This window comes from Citrus sinensis, chromosome 6, assembly GCF_022201045.2.
Source record: "Citrus sinensis cultivar Valencia sweet orange chromosome 6, DVS_A1.0, whole genome shotgun sequence".
Lineage (NCBI taxonomy): Eukaryota > Viridiplantae > Streptophyta > Magnoliopsida > Sapindales > Rutaceae > Citrus > Citrus sinensis.
In genome coordinates, this window is record NC_068561.1 from 13,049,536 (window position 1) to 13,068,834 (window position 19,299).

The following is a 19,299-nucleotide window of genomic DNA, read 5'->3' on the forward strand; positions in this document are numbered from 1 at the left end:
GCCTATTCTTCCATCCGGCCCATAAACACCCACTATTTAGCATGAAATTAAAATGGCTATGTTTCACTCACTACCATCATGCGGCATTTAGAAAACGGTAGTGCGAAATAGTAATCTTGAATAATAAATGGGCCATTGAGGGTGTTAAGGCACAGTTTACAAGTCTATTTTGGTCATAGATACGATGCCCTGTGGTTTTCAAGTTTTTGATTTTAAAGTGATCAGTAAAAAGAACTTCGGATGAAATTAAAGCCATGCATGCACCTACCCTCCAAACATCACAACTTTCACTGAATCAAAGAAAAATAGAACTAGAGAACGCATCTGTTGTATTGCTGCCATAAATAGGCAATGTCATCTCACATTCAAGACCATATTTTGTTCCCATTCAGTCAACATCTGTTCAAAAGCTCCCAGAAAAAATTATTTCTCACACGACTTTTAATTTATTTCTCAAAGAACTGAATTTCATTAACCAATGAGTGGCAACAATTTAACATCAGCTGGAAACTCTGTAGCCATGTTGAGCAAACTAAATTTACAACAGTTTACGAATCAGATGCATTGATAAGACGGACAAGAGTACAAGACCTACACATTTAGATGTAAGTGTTCAACAAATAACCGAATTAATCAACCAAGCTCCAGCAGAAGTACAAAATGAAGCTTCAATAACAGTATAGCTTATTCATGTTTACATCGAGCTTCATTAACAGTAAAATTAACCCTTTGCGTCTTTAACTAAAATTAAGTCAAAAATCAAAATATCTAGCCTGCAGACATCACACAGCAACCCATCTAGATTTTTTCAACACACCCAGTTACATCTTAATCAAAAAATTTCTAGCAATCTATGACAGCATTCTTCGTCATCAATCAGAACTGAAATATCCCGATCATAAGTTTAACCCATTTTCGCCAGTAATTAACTGCTAAGGATATTCCTATATAAAGTATTGAGTGATGATACAGTTACAAACTTTTGTATAAACTTATCTTATACAAACTGATGTGTCATTAATTCATTAGTTGAATGAAAATATAAAATAATAGAAATAAATCATATGGGTCAAGAGATATTTAATTCAACCAATTTTATCATGCCACATCAGTTTCTACAAAATAAATTTGTACAAGAGTTTGTAGCTATATCCTTACTCTAAAGTATTAATCCCTCCAATCAAGCCTCGTAATCATCCATCTTTCATGTTTCATAATTTACCATACAATTAGTTGTCTTGTGATTGTTTATGTGACTCCTAGTACCTAATTACGTCAATTGTTCCACTTTCTGTATTTAAATACTTTCACAATTAGCCCAAGAGTCTAGTTGAGTGGTTTTTAAATAGTTTTATTTGACTTGCTGCCTGAATTCGAATTATTGAAAAGTAGGGGATTAATTCATTATGTATCCCTCAAATGATCTTTACAGGATGTATCACAAAGTTGATACACCATGAATCCCGTATATTCTGCTTAGAGGGTATGTGTCCCTTACGAGTTACGAGAGACAACAGCTTACATGTCCAAATTTTAACAAATAACTTCAAAAGAGTTAATGGAAGTTACTTTTTCAAATTCAAACACGTAAGTGCGATGTAATTGCCCATATGAAGGCACGACTCCATCTCAAAAATTGTTGTTCCAATACTCTATCTACAATACTAAAGTTTCACTTACAATGTGTACAATTAGATGGTTTTGACAACTTGTATTTTATTGTATTATATTGCATTAAAATATTATTCTTATACTAACCTATATTTGACAGTAATTTTTAATTGCATTGCACTACATTAAAAAGGGGACTAATACAATAAAAGATGTATAATCTAATTAAACTCATGGAGTTGGTAGGGTTTACATTGTATTGCATTTAAATATTATTTATATTTGAAATATAATCATTTAACTTTTATTATTTAATAAAAATAATAATTTTAAATTTAGTACATACTAATTTATATTTATATTTAAATACAAATTTAATTTCAATAATAATATAAAATAGTAATAAACCTAAATATTTAATAAATATGTGATAATACATTATTTTACTTTCATTACATAAAATTATTTTAACATTTTTATTTAAAATACATTAAATATATTTTAATTTTATTTAATCATTTATTATTTACTAAAATATTAAATTTAAAAATAAATTTATAATTTAACATTATATTGTCCGAAAATATAATTTAATTAATCTTTTATAATATGATTATATAGTATTATATTTTAAGACAATATAATATTAAATTATACTATATTATAATATGATTATAATGTATTATAATAACTAATTTATAGAAATAAATTATATTATAATGTAATATTCTTCATAATATAACATAATATTGTAATATTTTATTATATAATAGTAGTATATTATTAAATCATTTTTATATTGTGAAAATTAAGTATTAATTAATAATAGAGTCGGACTATTAGCACCCCTCCAAAATCCTATTGAAACTCCTTTTTAAATTATATTTCATTTAATACCAAAAGTGCCCTTTTTTCCAAATGAATGTTCTTTTCGTTTATGAATTTTTCAGTTTCTAATAATTTTCTCATTGTTTCTAAATGAATGTTCTTTTCATTTATGAATTTTTCAGTTTCTAATAATTTTCTCATTGGTTTAGTCTTAATATTTGTATTCCTCTCTTCAAACTTTCTTTATTATTTAATTTCCAAAGAAAAAAATCTAAAAGAAAAAGTAAGAAAAACATTATAGTTAGAAAATAATGATATTTAATGAGTTTAATATAATTTTATCCTACCTACAAATTTTGGGTTCAACAATTAGTTTGAGAATTTTTAAAAAATTATTTGCAGCGAGATAAAATTTTGTTTTCTTTATTTTCCACTATGTTGTATCTTAATTAAGTTATTATGTTTGTTGCAAAAATTTTGTTTTGACTTAGAGGATTACTTCATAAATTCAGATTAATTTGATGATAAAAAAATTTATATTTTGCAAGCAAAATAAAATTGAAGAGAGAGAGAAAATATAAATGGCTTAATTCTATTTATATTTATCTTTAAATGTAATTGTAATATAACAGGGGTTTTATGAGATTAATGAAGGGGTGCCAATAGTTCAACTCTTAATAATAAAATCTTATAATAATAATAAATTTAAATAATACTAATTTAATTGTAATATTAATATAAAATCATACTATTTTCTATAATACAGTCCATATTACACTAAACATAGTATTGTATTACAACTTAATGCAATGCATCTCAATGCAATATATTATAATGCAATATGGTTAATGCAATACAATGTGTTAGGTTCTTCATGTATCCGTGTGTAACCACTGGCCCAATGGTGGTGCACCGAAGACGATCATAAAATTTAATACTTCTAACCTCATAATATTAGAGTCATAAACTTTATATAAAATTATCTACCATTACTGTAATGATTAGATAAAGTACCCCATAATTCATATGATTTATCTTAACCAATGCAATTATGTCATTCATTTGAAATAAATAAATTTACATAAAATTGTGATCCATCATTCCTCTTTCTAACTACCCCATGTGCCTGACTACCTTCCGACCCCTTTGACCCAAACCACAAAATTTAAGTAATCATAAACAAAGTCGGTAATCGGTATTCAACATTTTATCAATTTCATTTTAAGATTTTTGCAGATTTTATATGATCTCAATCTTCACAGAACACAATGATATTGATTCCAACTAATTATGCTCGTACGAAATTTTGATTTTTCACAAATTTAGCTGCAATATTTCGAAACGAAGTTTGATTATTTCCTTAATTAATTACAATGAATAGCGAAAATTCTATATTAAGCACCAAAATTCAAGTTTTAAAATATGAACAGTATCGGGAGAGGCTTAACTATATGATTATAAATCTTCGAACTTTCCCTCCCCATCGATTACTTGTATTAATTTCTTTTGAAAAATAAAATAAAAATTATAGCAGACAATAAATCCTAAAAGATAAGTAGAGATGGCCAACAAGCTGGGCAACATGAGGCATGGTATAGAAACGGCACGTGACTTTAGAGTCTGGCATGATTTGAGAAGAGTCAAGGTACGACTTAGGGGCTGTTTTTTTTCTCTTTTTTTTTTTTACTTAATGATTTAATTGACTAAATTTTAATAAGTTATGTCATTATGTCCATTTATTTTTTTAACTTAATTAAATTTTCAGTAATCAAATCATTAAGTTATAAGCCCTTTTTTTAACTTTTTCCTTAATATAAAAATTTTGAATGATCTCATTAAAAGATATTCTCCAAAAAATCCTTATGCAATTAATTAATTTTCATCTTTTCCTAAATAAATTTTAATAATTAGCATTATTTCTCATCTTTATAACTTGTGATGATATAGTGGTAGACTATTATTATTATCTTTTTATTTTCTTTAAATTAGCATTATTTGTCTTCATAATTTTTATGAATTTTTTCATATAAAACATCATAAACTACAATAAAATTGATTAATATATACCAATTTAGAATATTAAAGGATTGTATTCAATTGAATATAATTTATGTTATGATCATATATTATTTTATTGATATTCTTTGAGATATTTATTATTTGTTTAATATTTATAATTTGCAAGGCACAAATGTAGAAATACAAGTTTTCAAATTTTTTAAGTTAAAAAAATTTAATATTTATTTTAACTTTTCAGATGAAAAAAAAAAACATATCATCTAGATTCAGACATTCAACTCTATTAAAAATTTAAACTAATTCAAGTTTATTCAAATTTTAGACCAAAAAAACCACCTTAATTTTAATTGAATTACACTAATATATTCTTTAAATAAATGCGATTGAATTGAAAAACATTAAATCTAATTATATTATATTCCATTCCAATTGAGTCGAGTTTGTATTATTCATTAACTTTATGCTATTTTAAATTACAAATTAATTAGTTATTAACTACATTTGAATTGAATTTTTTTTTATAAGAAAGTGTAATGTTGCTTGTTAAGTTTTCGTACTATTATTGTAGTTATGTTATGCAAATGTGAAAATTTATCTTTAATATACTTGAATTTAATGAATTAATCCCCTTCTAATAAAAGTTAATGGAAAATATATTAATTTGACTCATTTTTAATTTCTGTACTCTATTTAAATATTTGCTTAAATTACAAAATCATTAATTGGCTTTGGCTTAGTGATTAAAGTATTAAAGTGTTAAAGAACTTGGGTTCAATACCCAGGTTGTGAAATTTGTAATGTTTTTTATATAATAAAAGTAGAAACCAACTCAATTTTGGAAAAATAAGAAAACAAAATGGGCTCTTTCTACGCACAAGTGGATCGGTCTCCTAAAAACTTAGGCATGTTACTGCCCAACAACTCAGCAAGTTGTTCCTAACGCCTTACATCCCCTTATGGTCGATCGTGTCAGCCTAGCACATTGGCCATCTCTAAAGATAATGTATGCTACTATGAAAATTGATTTATTACTCTAAATTTGTTTATATATATATAATAAAAGTAGCAACCCTACTCAATTTGGAAAAGCAAAATAAAAAGAAATGGGCCTCTTGCTAGACACAAGTGGGCTAACCTATCAACTCAGTAGGCTGTATCTATGGGCCTGCTGATGGGCTGTGTTAGGCCGGCACATTAGCCATCTCTAAAGATAAATATGCTATTATGAAAATTGATTTGTTACTCATTTAGCTTAATATTTTTTACAAAAAAATATAACTATTTTCCTCTATATAATGAATTGTTGGAAAGTTGTGATTAGTAGTTATTAGATAAAAATATATAAGTAATCAAATCTTAATCGTAGTTTAGTATTAAGGTAAGTGCTTGATCATGCAATTTCATTGAGGACATAACTAAGAAAGAAAAAAAATGGAATGCTTGCTATTTCAGTATTTCTAGGTTCAAAGAATATGGATCAAATTCTTCACCGAGTAAATGACATTGATTCAGAATATATAATTAAGTATTGCTAGAATGTAATTCGATTTTGTTACTCATTTTGCAATAATTTAGTCAATTGTCAGATTACTTACCTATTCCGAGTGTCCAAATTGTACTATAAAAAAAGGGTATCGCCAAGGCTACAAAAGATATATATAACAAAATCTCATAAAGAAGAAGAGGATGGAGATAACGGGAAAGAAGCTTGTGTTTATTGGTTTTATGATGGCATTAGCTTTTGGCTTTACCTTCTCCCGAGCTGATGCCAGAGTGCTGCTGCTACCTAAGGGTGCAACTATTCCTCGTTTGCCTTCCGGCTATTACTCGTTTTCTAGAGATCTGAATTTCGGGAAACTGCCGAAGGGCGTGCCGGTTCCTCCGTCGGGACCATCTACCCGTTGGCCACCGGAAGGTCCGATACTACCGAATAATTAAGTTTTTAAGTGGTGATAAATGCCTCCCGTTTGTCATATTTATAGTCTCCGGTTGTCAATATGCAGCAGCACGTACAAATAAATTGTAATGATTTAGTATGGAATAATGAAACATGTTTGGGCTATCGAGGGTTTGATAAGGCATAGTTTTAATAGGTCTATTTTATTTGTCACTGCAGACAAATTACTTGAAAAACAATGCATACACCAACATAGAACACGACACAGACGTAAATTAACATCTTTAAGCTGATTTGAACTGACTAGCTCAAATCTGTGTCTCTTTTACTAATCATTTCAAAGATGAATTTCAAGATCCCAATTTTACAACGCTGTTAAAAATTTCAAAATGATAAAAGAGTACATTTACAACATTGTATTGTTAAAAATCTTCCCGTATTTTATAAAAAGTACAGGATTTTTCTTAGCAGAAAATATATTCAAAAAAAAAAAAAAATCATCGCCGGATTAGTGTTTGTAATTCGATTAAAAAAATTACTCGGATCTTCGACTCCTTGGTGACCAGAATTTGACAGCTAGAGACAGAATTATTAACATAATTGAAACTGATTCCTAAATAATATTTGGAAGTTGGTTTCTAATTTCATTTTTCCAAAACTATAAAAAAAAAAATGACAGCTGCATTATAAATTAATCAAACAAGAATAAAAAATTTAAATGCTGGTTCAGTAAAATAGATTTTCATTTACAGAATTAGAAGCATCGTAATCGTCATCTGTCTCTTCGTAGGATGGCTTTGTGATTTTTCATTTTAATGCAAATATATTGACTCATTTTATTTACCTCCAAACGAAATGATCATTCCATCACTTCATTTGTGTATATATATGTAACTAAGCTTCCTACAACAAAAACAACTTTTATGTTTACGTTGCCACTACATCTGCTACTAGCTCATCTATCAGTAGTATTTCAATTTCCTTACCTATTACATCAATGTCGTCTGCTGTATCCAGCCACTGCAACTCTCTTGCCAGCACGTTCTCGCCTGCATCTTTGTCGACTTTCTTATGTTTGCTGATCAGAAATGTGCGCAGGTTGTCTAGGAGCCCATTCTCGTTCCATTTAGGCTTCACCCTAATCGTAGTCCTCACCCACGGGAGTGGATCTATAAATCGCTGGTGAATTTCCACGAGCTGAGCATTTATACAATCAAACAGTAGTTTCCTTTCTGATCTTGGCAAAGAATTCAGATTAGAATACTTCTTTTCAAGTTCTTCAAACACCGAGGGGCTCACAGGGCATTCTGGAGAATAGCATGTCGTCACAAACATCTCCGGGTTAACATCTTTGATACCAGAGTGGATTAAGATATCAGCTACATACGAATGTTCCCAGTTCTCTTCAGCTTTTAATATGCTCTTCTCATCTGTAACTCCAACAGATCTTTCCTCTTCATCTTCATCGCTTGAAATATGCATAGTTCCCTCTGTAAATGCCTCCGACTCCAATTTGTCCAACTTCAGTAGTTGAAGTTGCATTCGAAGACCTGGGACCACAAAATGGAAAAAGAAAAATTAAGAGCAAGGAAACAGGGCCACCAAAAAACTACATGCATTCCCTCATAATTTATTCAAGAGTAATGATACAGCCACAAACTCTTGTACAAACTTATTTTGTACAAACTGACGTGGCATGATATCATTGGTTGAATGAAAATATAAATTAATAAAAACAAATCATGTGGGCCAAGTGATATTTAATTCAACCAATCTTATCATGCCACATCAGTTTGTACAAAATAGGTTTGTACAAGAGTTTGTGGCTGTATCATTACTCTTTATTCAAATATCATCCAAAAAGTAATTAAACCCAATCCAAAACTGCAGCATTACAACGGCAGCAGTACACCATACATACATGTTCAAGTAAGAAACAACATGACTATAGGATTTGATAAATCTTTACTAAACATTAAACCTATGCTTTCTCTAGCTAGCAGTTTCTTTAACAAAGCCTGATTGAATATCAACGGGAAGAGGTTTTGGACATGAGAAACCAATCCTGCCATTTTAATAAATCTCATATCTTTTTATTTTCTTGTATGGTCATTGGTTATAATTATTACTTGATCCATAATGGCAACAAAAAAGGGTAGAGAATTGTAAAAATGCTCTAGATACTTTGAATAACGCTGATTCGAAATGGATAATATAGATGTAGTTTACTGTGATTTTACTTTGACATGCTTCTTGTAATTCCAATTGTTACTTCTCTAAAAAAAGGAAATAAGTATGGATTCTAAGCTGCCCTCAGGAGATCAGACCACAGCCCATGGTTTTCCTTTTCTCAGGAATTTTAAAGGTACTTGGGAAATTGCTGTAATCAGCTACCATAGGTAAATTAACAAGGAAAAAAAATATATAAAAAGAAAAAGCTATTGGTTCTGTCAGCATTTTTATGTATTTTGCGGATGTCTTAAGACCCTTAATAGTCATTACTTTTGTCATTTCTTCCATGTGTCTTGATTTGAAGTTTTTATTAGTCATAAGTCATTGCCTATGATATTAATATTTAATCTGTTTATTCTGTATGATATTTCAAGAAAAGCTTTGTACCCAATGCATCATCTGATCCTAACTATCTAAAATAACTCAAAAATGAAAAAGAAGCAAGATTCCAAATAATGGAAAAGGAGAAATAGAAGTGGTGTTAAATTGTCAGATCAGAAGGTCTAATAGTTAGCAGCTTCATAATCATTTTAGAAAAAGGAGAACCTAAATGAAAGTTTATATCTATTAAGCCTATGGAAATTGAAATGTAATCATTGCAATGTCGAGATGGGTGTAGACACTACTTCGGATAAATAAGTGAAGTAACAGATTTTTTAAGCTTACCATGGAGATCAGCACTGACGCTCTCAAAGTATTCAGAACCACATGACAAATCGTCTACAAAAGGAGCTTCTAATATTGAAACTGGACTTGGCTGATCGGCTTCCTTAGATCTTGCTGGAGATTCTATTTCAGATATGGTTTGATGCAAAGGCACTTCCTTTGATGATCCAGCTGATGGTTCCTGGAATATTGAGAAAGACTTAAATTATGAGAAATTCATTCAACAAAGATTTAAATAGTTTAACTAATAAAATATTTCAACTTCCATCATTGAAGAAATGAAATAGATAATTATGTAAAGTCTGAAGGATGTATCTTAAAAGTATCTAAACAAATATGCTAAGTGTTTATGATCTGCGAGGGAGAGAAAGAGGATAATTTCTTAATATTATTGGCATCAGAAATCTGAAAGCAAAGGAAAGAAATCTGTGGTAATCATTATTCTATGAATCCAGATTTCTAAAATCTAATATTAATGCTTATGCATAGTCCAGGAGCAGACAAAAGCAAGCACACAGCTAATGGTCTGTCCATGATTGCTGATGAAGGACCGAAATGTAGTTAACCGTTACCATTTTAATGCACGAATAGAAAAGATGACATTCAAGGTTGTCATTAGTTTATCACAATTCATGGGATTTGAAAGGAATAAACTACCAAAACTTTATTGCTGCAATAATTATTTACTTGAAATATTAAAATCATTCGGAAGTTTTCAAATCCCCACCTTTGAACTTGAAATATCCAAGTCACCAGTTGACGAATCAGCATTTAGCAACAAAGGAGAAGAGAATTCTGGATTTGGCAATCGAGAAGATATGATTGTATTGTCATGTTCCACATGCAAAACATTCTCGAGAACTGAATTTGTTTCCATAACTATACTCGGGGAGGACTCCAAAACCATAAAACTTTCTTCAGATGGGTCATACTCTTTAATGTTGCTCTCAACTTGATTAAGGGTGAAATGAGTATCTGGTGATGTGATATTACTCTCTCTACTTGTACACTGGGAAGACAGATATTTCCTACGACTGGCTTTTGAGCTTCTACTAGACGAACCCTCTCTCTGGTTGAAATTTCCCTTCACTGCCTTGCCTCTTTCACGCTTTATGGTTTCCTTTGGTATTATGTAGCGGTCATCACGAAGAGATTCATAGCGCATGCTTGTTTTAGGACTTGCAAGGGTAGAAGAAGTAGGAAGAGATCTTGATCTTGTTAGAGTACTAATACGACCATCCTTCCAGCCATCCCTACTGCTAATACCCAAAGGTTCAACCCACCTGGTCGGTCCATTATTGCCATCACGTCTGTCACAGAATCCTTCCTGACCAATCAGAGTATCCACATTTGCAGGCCTCACTTCCCTGTCAGACATGGCAAGCATTTCACCCAAGGTGTTACCCCTATTAATCACACCCAGTTCCTGCGACTTATGAGACATTTTCCACCTCTCCGATAGTCTCTTCTTGGCCTCTCTACTCACAGATGATTCTGAAGAATGGGATGAAGAAGATCTGGATCTGCGGTGCCTGATAAAGCCATCTTTGGAAGTCATTGTTTTAATTTCCAATTCATTTGCAGACTCATTCCCAGAAAAATTACTTGAACTCTCATCCCCTGCATATCCTTTAAATCCAGTACTTGAAAACTTCATGGAAACACTGCTTAAATTATCTCTCATCTGCCTAGTGATTTCCTTGGCTAGTTCTCTTGATTCTCTGGACTTATGTCTTGAAAAACCTACATCATCAGGAAACTTCTTCTTCTCCCACGTTTCTGGCTCTCTATTTTCCATGCCTGGACCTGGAAGTTCTGTGTGCTTCCTAGAATCCGATGGATAACCATGAGAAGAACGTGGTGATGAAACAGTTCTAGCAGCAGCCTGCACCCTTCCAACGTTTGGTTTCAAAACAACAATTCTTGTAGGGAGAACAGAATGGTCTTCTTTCCCTTCTAATTGAACTATTGCTGGTTTATTCAAACTCTGAGCAGCATGTCCACTTGAAGAGTGACTGGAAAGACCATCAGGATGTTCCTGAGAAGATTTGCGTTGATTCTTACATTGAGTTCCTCTCTCTGCTTTCCAACCCACATCACTGCTCTCGCACTGTCGAGCAAGTGATGGCGTCATTGCTGATATATGACCACAATGGGACTGGGAAGAGGCACCTAGATCATGCAGATGCTTTGTGAACAATGAATCCGGTTGTTGAAGAAATTTCAACAGAAGATCCTTATTGGAGTCTAGCACCTCAAGTGCATCTTGGAATTCCTTTGAATCCTGAAACCTTTCGTCAGTCGAAAGACGCTTTGCCTCCATGAATTTCTGCCTAATAAAAACCATCTCAGCCTCAGAAAGCTTTGAGTTTGTGCTCTCCTGTTTGCTACAAGTCTCCATCTTTGATGCATCTAAAACTTCAAACACATCTTTAAATTCTTGCTCCTCCTTTGAGCTTTTCCTGAAAGATCGGCGGCCAGAAGATGTGGTACTCCTTTGAGCTTTCTCTGCCGAAGCTGTCCAAGGTTGATTATTCTCCGCAGATCTTTTATGTTGTTTATGAGCAGCTTGTGTAGCTGGAAGTCCATCGAAACCCATCAATCGCGCAATAACGCTAGGTGATCTTCTCTTGGATTCAGTTTCCCTTGACATCTCTTTGGCCAACAACTTCTTCATTGGTGTTCTCACTGCTTGTTTCGAAGATCTCCTCCCGAAATCAAACATCAACTACAAGGATCAAATACATACGTTTACAGTTGTCCGTCTATTACTTAAAACAATATGACAGGTTCTTATATAATAGAGGCTGAAGAAGTGACAAAACAGGATTGTGTATCACTTGATTTTTGAAAAGGAACATAGGAGTAAATCAGAAGCAAATGATTAATGAACAGAAAACAGGAACATCAGCGCACCGAATCGTCATCTGTAGTATCACTACTGCAGGAACTAGAATCAGAGGCCAATTTCGGAAAATTTCTCTTGTTTAGTACCTGCCTGTTTCCTGGAGACGAACCCCTATCACAACATTAGGATTGCTATCCCAGAACTAAATAAATGGAAAGGCGTGAATTATATATAGTAAAATTTAATACTAACCTTGAATGAAAAAATTGTCCATTAACAATATATATATATAAGCAAATGAAACAATAATTCGGAGAGAAGTAATTGCATAAATGAAAGAGAAACACTTTTAAGAGAAAACAGTGGGCAAATGATTGCAATTATATCACATCATAACCATAGAATTTATTAAAGAAACAAACCAAATCATGCCGATGCCACTACACGAAAGTCAAGAAGCAGTAAAAAAAAAAAAAAAAACATTACTTTATCAAAAGTAGAAGCAAAGCCAAAATTTAAACTTAAGCTGTCAACCTCTACGTTGCACACAACTGCAAGATGATAAAGCCAGAAAAGGAGGAAGGGAAAAGTCTGTTTGGTTGCCAAGAAAATTCAAAAAGAAATATTACTAGATAAATAATTTGAAATATTAATTTGTAAACTTTGATATCTTAAACCAAATTTCACAAAATCTTCCACCGAATTCAGCTCAATAATTGAAAAGAGGGACTTGCTATGTTTTGCTGAAAGCAAATGCAATTTAAAAATATATATATTAAACAAATAATAAAAAGGACAAGACATTTTGCAAATGTTTAACTTTTTTTTTTACTCGATTTTCTCGGGTACCAAACAAGATAACTTGAAACAAGAGAGAAAAAGCACTGACCTTCTTGGAATGCAGGTTGAAGCAAATCACCAGTGAGGCTCGTAATCTTTGACCTCCGTCGCTGAAACGTCTCCATTTGCACTCATTAAAGAACTAATAATAATATCTAGAAATATAATATTTTTGATTTTTTTTCAGAAAACGAACACGTAATGCGGAAGAAATCTAGATCGAAAGTCTCGGAACAAAAGGAAGGATCCGAGAAGATCATGCATTGTAAGTATTACTTTTCAGCTAATTTTCCAAAAATATTTAAAATCTTCGTTGCCAGATCTTGAACAAAAGAAAAGAAAGAGATTACACGGAGCTAGTGCGTGAGTGTTGTAGCTAAGCTCTAAACGGGACGCCGTAATGTAAAGAGAGAAAGAGAGAGAGCTCCGTTAGAACAGTGAGGATATGAAAAATGGAAAATGAAAAATGTGTTTGGTGTGAGAGAAAGTGAGGGAGAAAGAGAGAGAAAATATTTTCGAGTGTGTGTGTGTGTGTGTAAATTGTGTGGGGCTTGACTTGACGGCTTGTTGTTTTTGAACATTCAAATACCTATAGCATCTGACACAGGACCAAGGCGCTGCGCGGGCAAGTGGTGTGTTTGAGTCAATTTCCATGCGGCCGTGCCGTATACTACACGTGTCGCTTTCTTAGTCATGTCACGTCAACTCCGCTTCCGGCTTGTGGTCGAATCCAAGTTTTAAATTTTCACGCTCCACCACCTCCGGTAAGAATTAAGAAACGGGAAAAATAAAATTAGTTTATAGCATTTAGATCCCTACACTTTATTGTTTCTCATGCAACGACATTGTTTGTCCATAAGTTTTAAACAGGTCCATAGCTTCTTTTTTTCTACATACAGAATTAGAAAGCCAATTTTGTCGAAACAATGGCAATAAGATTTTAAGTTCGTACAATGTGTCGAATAATAATAAAATATGCCGAACAACAACTTTTCACTAATCTATGAATCGAAGAATATTTTCTTTTTATTACGTTACTTTTCGTTAATGCCTGTAAGAAAGTCATTTTAAATTCTAATGGAGATAAGTCAAATCACAAATTTCTAAGAAATCAAAACATAGTATTTTTTTCTTAGCTTGAATAACATCACCAGAATGAAAATTAAGTCATCCACAACAATTAACATTACCATATCATAATAAGGAATTCATATATTCTTAACCCTGCTTAAAATTTGACTTGGGAAATCCATTATATTTGTGAACAAAAAATTATTCCCATAACACTTCAAACGGCCTACTATCGCCAATACAAAAAGCTCAATTTCATCTATTCTAAGAATCACTTTAAACATTTTCATAAAACCCCACAAATCAACCTCGGAATTGTGTAGTAGATTAACAAAAGTAGTACATTGCCATACTTGTTGTGCAGAAGCACAACTCACTAGTGCATTCTTAGCTTATAACATATCACGCGTAATGGCTACATATATTTTGATGCAATTAACCATGGATATATTTGAAAAATTATGAAAATTTAGAGACTGGAATATAATTTCTCATAAAATAATGTATTCTCAAAAATAAAATTGAATATCATTTTAATATTTTCTTTTAATAATGATTCAAGATTCAAGTTTGTTTCTTTCATAACTTTGGTTTCTTTCATAAATTTGGTTTCTTCACTCTATTAAGTGAATATTATGAAATTCTATCAACTTCATATAATATGTTCTTTAAATACAATAAAATTAATTAAACAAATTTTCAAGATAAATGATGCATGTAAATTGAAGGGTACTTCAATTCATCCCTAAGATAAAATGACAATATTCAATTTATCCTCTAAAAGTGTAAAAATTTTAATTTATCTCCATTTCATTCAGATGATGATGGTAAATGGGATGCGCATTAATGAAATTTGGGTAATATTCAAACCCATCATTAATTTAGTTCATAAAATACATGTACCAACAAGCTTTATACTTAGCGAAATCATAAACCCAAAACAAAATATCAATAAATAATAGTAGGTATGTCATCTTGAAGAGGTATGATTTCGAAAATGAAGATGAAGATAAGAAGTTGGAGATTAATTGGAAGTTGATCAAATTCATGAAAAAGCATGCAAAGATTGTGGTTAATGTGCATTTATATACATCTTAGAGTCTGCTGCAAATCCTACAAAGCTAAACTACAAATGCAACGATAAATGCTGCAACTTCTTCAAATGATGGGATTAAGTATGTATAAGTATAAAGTAATTATAAAAGGATTAGGAAAGTTGAGTGAGGGTTTGGAAAGCGATGATGATCCAAAATTAAAGATAAGAAGATGTTGAAGATGGTTAATAAGCTTATTGCAAACTCATATTCAATCATTAGGATGTTGTATATCAATTTGTCATACCGACACTTTGTATGATGTATATGTTTCATGTCGCTTACAGTTGAAGTATAAGGTCAAAAAGTTATAGAAATGAAATGGTTGAATGAAATACTTCTATGTAACTAAAAAGTTCATATGTAACATCCAATTAAATATATTTTGAGTTTAAAATATTACATTTATGTTGTTGTAGTCAATATTCACCAGCAGCATATTACATTTTGTCTTTTGACTTTTATAATAAGTGATGTATAGATCAAATATTAACTGCAACAACCTCCAAAAAATACTCACTTAGCCTACTAATTAATTATCCAAAAAGACAAAAGCACGCGTACTACATCTCAATATTATAAAGTTTACCAATATATATATATAGTATTCAGATTTCAAAATATCAAAATCAGTAGCATAATTTTCATATTCAAGGCTCAATAAAATTTTGATACTACTACCATCATGCCATTAAATGTAATTGCAGTTCTTTATAACATAAAGTCAAAGCATTGATCTAGTTAGCATATCAGAAAAATTAATATTCTACATGTAAGTAGAAAACTCTAAGTTTTAAAGAAAAAAAATTAAAGCTACTTTGAACTATTATTTTGCCCTTCAAATCTCTCATTATTTGAACAAGGATGGATTATAGAGTGTCCTTTATAGATTTGCCCCTCCCTAATTACAATACCTATTGAAGATGGCATTAGAAACGTATCAAAAGCTTCTTTTCCTGTTGCTGGTGCATTTCTTATTATTGATGCATTCATTGTTGCTTGCGCTCTACTTGTTGCTAATGTTTTCTTTGTTGTTGATGTTTTCTTTATTGTTGGTGCTCTACTTGTTGTTGAACCCCTCGTTGATTAGTTTAGCCTTGGTGTTGAAGTATCAGCTGATGGTTTTGCTACTATTCATAATGCATCCATCAGTCACAAGTTTAACTAATGTAAATAAATATGCATTTCATTTAAAAAATATTAACTTTATTATAGTTTATGAAACATTACATAATGCAAATCCACTAGGCATTGAGTTTCCAACAGCGTTAACCCTTGCAAATGATGCTTATGAGCTTAAAGCTACTGCCAATTTCTTCTTATGTTTCTGTTCAACACAATGCAGTAAATTTTGTTAATATTACATAATTCCCTTATATGCGTTAATGTGATCTAGAGTACTCAAAGCATTAACGATCCGTTGCTTGTTCCAAAAGGGCCACTTGCTCGAGCACGAGTTAAGAAGATCAAAGAAGCAATACAAGGATTTGTTCAAGCTACTTTACAAGAGACCAATATTCAAAATGGGTTTGAAAGATGAGGAACCAACCTTGGTATACTTAATTCAACCTAACGAGGGGGTGAGCATCGGAGATGATGATTTTTGAAGTAGAAAAGAGCTAGAAAATCAATTCTAAAGTTGTAGTTGCATTCCTTACATCAAGAGCTTTGAAATGATATATTGTGGACCCAAATCCGACATCATATGCCTCAGTTACGGTCCATTTAATATCAATGGCTCTGCAAGCTAATGCCCACGCGGCTCTGAGTTTTAATTTTATGGTTTTTTCATGTTTTAAAGTTAAATTATGATTAACCACCGTATATAAACACTTTTTTATGTTCTTTGAATGCACCTTTGACAATCTTGAGTTTGATACCATAGAGAGGATTTTCTTAACTTGTTCTTGAAAGAACTTTAGACTTATCTAAGGAGTTGCTAACATTTGTGGCATCCTATTTAGCAATCCGGGTTCTTCAGACTTAGCTTCTCAAGGGTTTAGATCTTTTATCTAAATTCTAATCATATTGGCTTTCTTGGGTTCTTATCAATCTAGTTGTAGGTTTTTCTAGATAGATCTAGAAGGGTTTTCATTATACGTACTTAACAATAACTACAATTCAAGAATCTTGAAACTGACCAATCATTTTTAGTCTTCTTATGCACATTGGTTGGATCAATAAGGCAGTCATTTATATTATGACTAATACCTTCACAATATGCACAACATATTGTTAACCTTCCTATATATGCTAGTGGTTCATCAGCCTCCCTTCTTCTGCACGTCTTGGGTTTACTAGGTAGTCTTTGAATATTTGGGGGTTATATTTCACCAACTTTAATATGTGGTCATTTAGATTTTTTAGGTAATAGATGAATAATGCCATAGTAGCATCTCTAAAATGCATCCTTTAAAAATCAAAGAGCAACATCTTTCTCATAAGCAACCATTATGTGACTTGTAGAAGGCATTACATTCTTCCAAAGTAAGCCATTGATTTGTCACAGCCCACAGTTACATGTATACTAATCGATGTTGACAATATAGGACTTAGTTATGTTGGGTTTAGTTGTAGTTTGTGTTTTAGGTTGAAGTTCTAGTATAGTGTTAAGTTTAGTTGTGGTTTGTACTTTAGGTTTAGGTTTCATTTTAGCATTAGGTTCAATAGTGGTCTATGGTTCTGAAATGGAAAGCTGGGAAAATCTATAGTTTGTGAATTTTGTTAATCTATTTCTTCTCAACAACTTCTTTTTTTTTTTTTTTTTGTAATAGCAGTTCCACTTTGTTGTTGTTCTGCTTAAACATTATCAATTGGTTGCCTTTAAAACACAAATAAAATACTATGAGGTTCAACATAAGGGCCAGCAACAACATTTTATACATCATCTTAAAACAACATTCTCTTAATAACATTTATCACATTAAGTGCTATGAGAATATCAAACACAATCTTTGTATACCTCTTCTCATTGTACAAGTATCATATCTGATATAGCTCGTGATCATTATCTATTTTAACATTCTTTCAATTTCATAGCAATGTAAGTTCAATGATGAATATCTGATCTTCATAACTATTTCTCTCAACCATTCTTTTCATTGCAACATTGATGAGAATAACTCTACTGAGAAAGTTAGGGTCAATAAGGGAACCTTAAAAGATTCAACAAGTTTACAAAGCATTTCACCCTTTAAGTTTAGCTGAAATACAAAAAAAAAAAAATATTCATAACTAAAATTAGTAACAATACCAACATAGCCATGATATCACAAAATGAAAAAAACAAAACTAAAATATCAATAACCTAAACATGCAAGGTAGTCCATAGTTATGTTTGTTAAAATAACCACTCAAAACAATATATACCGATAAATTATACAAGTATATAAATGCTTGGTTGTCTTTAACAGCTTATCTTTTCAAATAAATACCATAAATTTCGTTAATGATATGTTAAAACAAAAAGCCCTAAATTCACTAAAAACTAGGGTTTAATCTAGTTTTTTAAATAATAACAATAACAACATAAATTGATCATATCAACATATCCTTGTTACTAAATAATGTTCTATATTATATGAAATTTTACTAAAACCTTTTTATGGAAATCCTTACCTCAACCATTGTAAGGTTGTTGTTTCTAATAAGCACTCTCCAATAATCACTTTTATGTATACTTTAGAACTAAAACACTTTGTTTATTGTCAATATCTTGATGTTCTATTTCTAAATTTCTCTCTTTAGATTGTGAGGAAGATGGTAGTTCACGCTAAGAGGCAAAGTTGCTTTGTTGTTTTTTTTTTTTTTTACATTTTTCCATTTATATATTTTCCAAGTAATCAATAAGTTATTATAAAATGGCTAAATTTTAGATTAACCCCATGTAAATTGACTATCTTTAAATTACCTCTTTATTTTTTAATACTTCAAGTTATTCCTATTTTTATTCAAAAGATAAGAGAAAAATAAAAGTGGATTGATGATTTTTTTTCTTCTTAACAAAAATTAAAGGTAAATAGAGATTTTGAAAAGTTAAAGGGGCAAATACAAATAGTCAATTTGTAAGCGGATAATCCAAAATCAACCCTCACAAAAGTAAGAAATTAGTGATTAGATTTATACCCATTATAAAATTAAGGGATAGTTGAAAGGTTGCCTTCTTGCTTTTGATTTGACATTCATATCAAGAA

At 31.2% G+C, this 19,299-nt stretch overlaps 1 protein-coding gene across 3 annotated transcripts; it reads right to left on the minus strand.

The window, feature by feature from the left end:
• Positions 1–7,046: 7,046 nt before the first annotated feature.
• LOC102617097 (uncharacterized) lies at positions 7,047–13,515 on the minus strand. Of its 3 annotated transcripts, none has more exons than XM_006480666.4 (5): positions 12,991–13,515; positions 12,170–12,258; positions 9,981–11,981; positions 9,254–9,434; positions 7,047–7,905 (listed from the first exon to the last, which is right to left on the minus strand). In XM_006480666.4, the coding sequence occupies exons 1-5, from the start codon at positions 13,064–13,066 to the stop codon at positions 7,283–7,285; spliced, it is 2,970 nt and encodes a 989-aa protein (XP_006480729.1). In that variant the 5' UTR covers positions 13,067–13,515; the 3' UTR covers positions 7,047–7,282. The 3 variants fall into 3 exon arrangements, with proteins under 3 accessions (XP_006480729.1, XP_024955945.1, XP_024955946.1); XM_025100177.2 differs by lacking the exon at positions 12,991–13,515 and adding an exon at positions 12,354–12,954; XM_025100178.2 differs by lacking the exon at positions 12,170–12,258.
• Between the last annotated feature and the right edge of the window lie 5,784 nt (positions 13,516–19,299).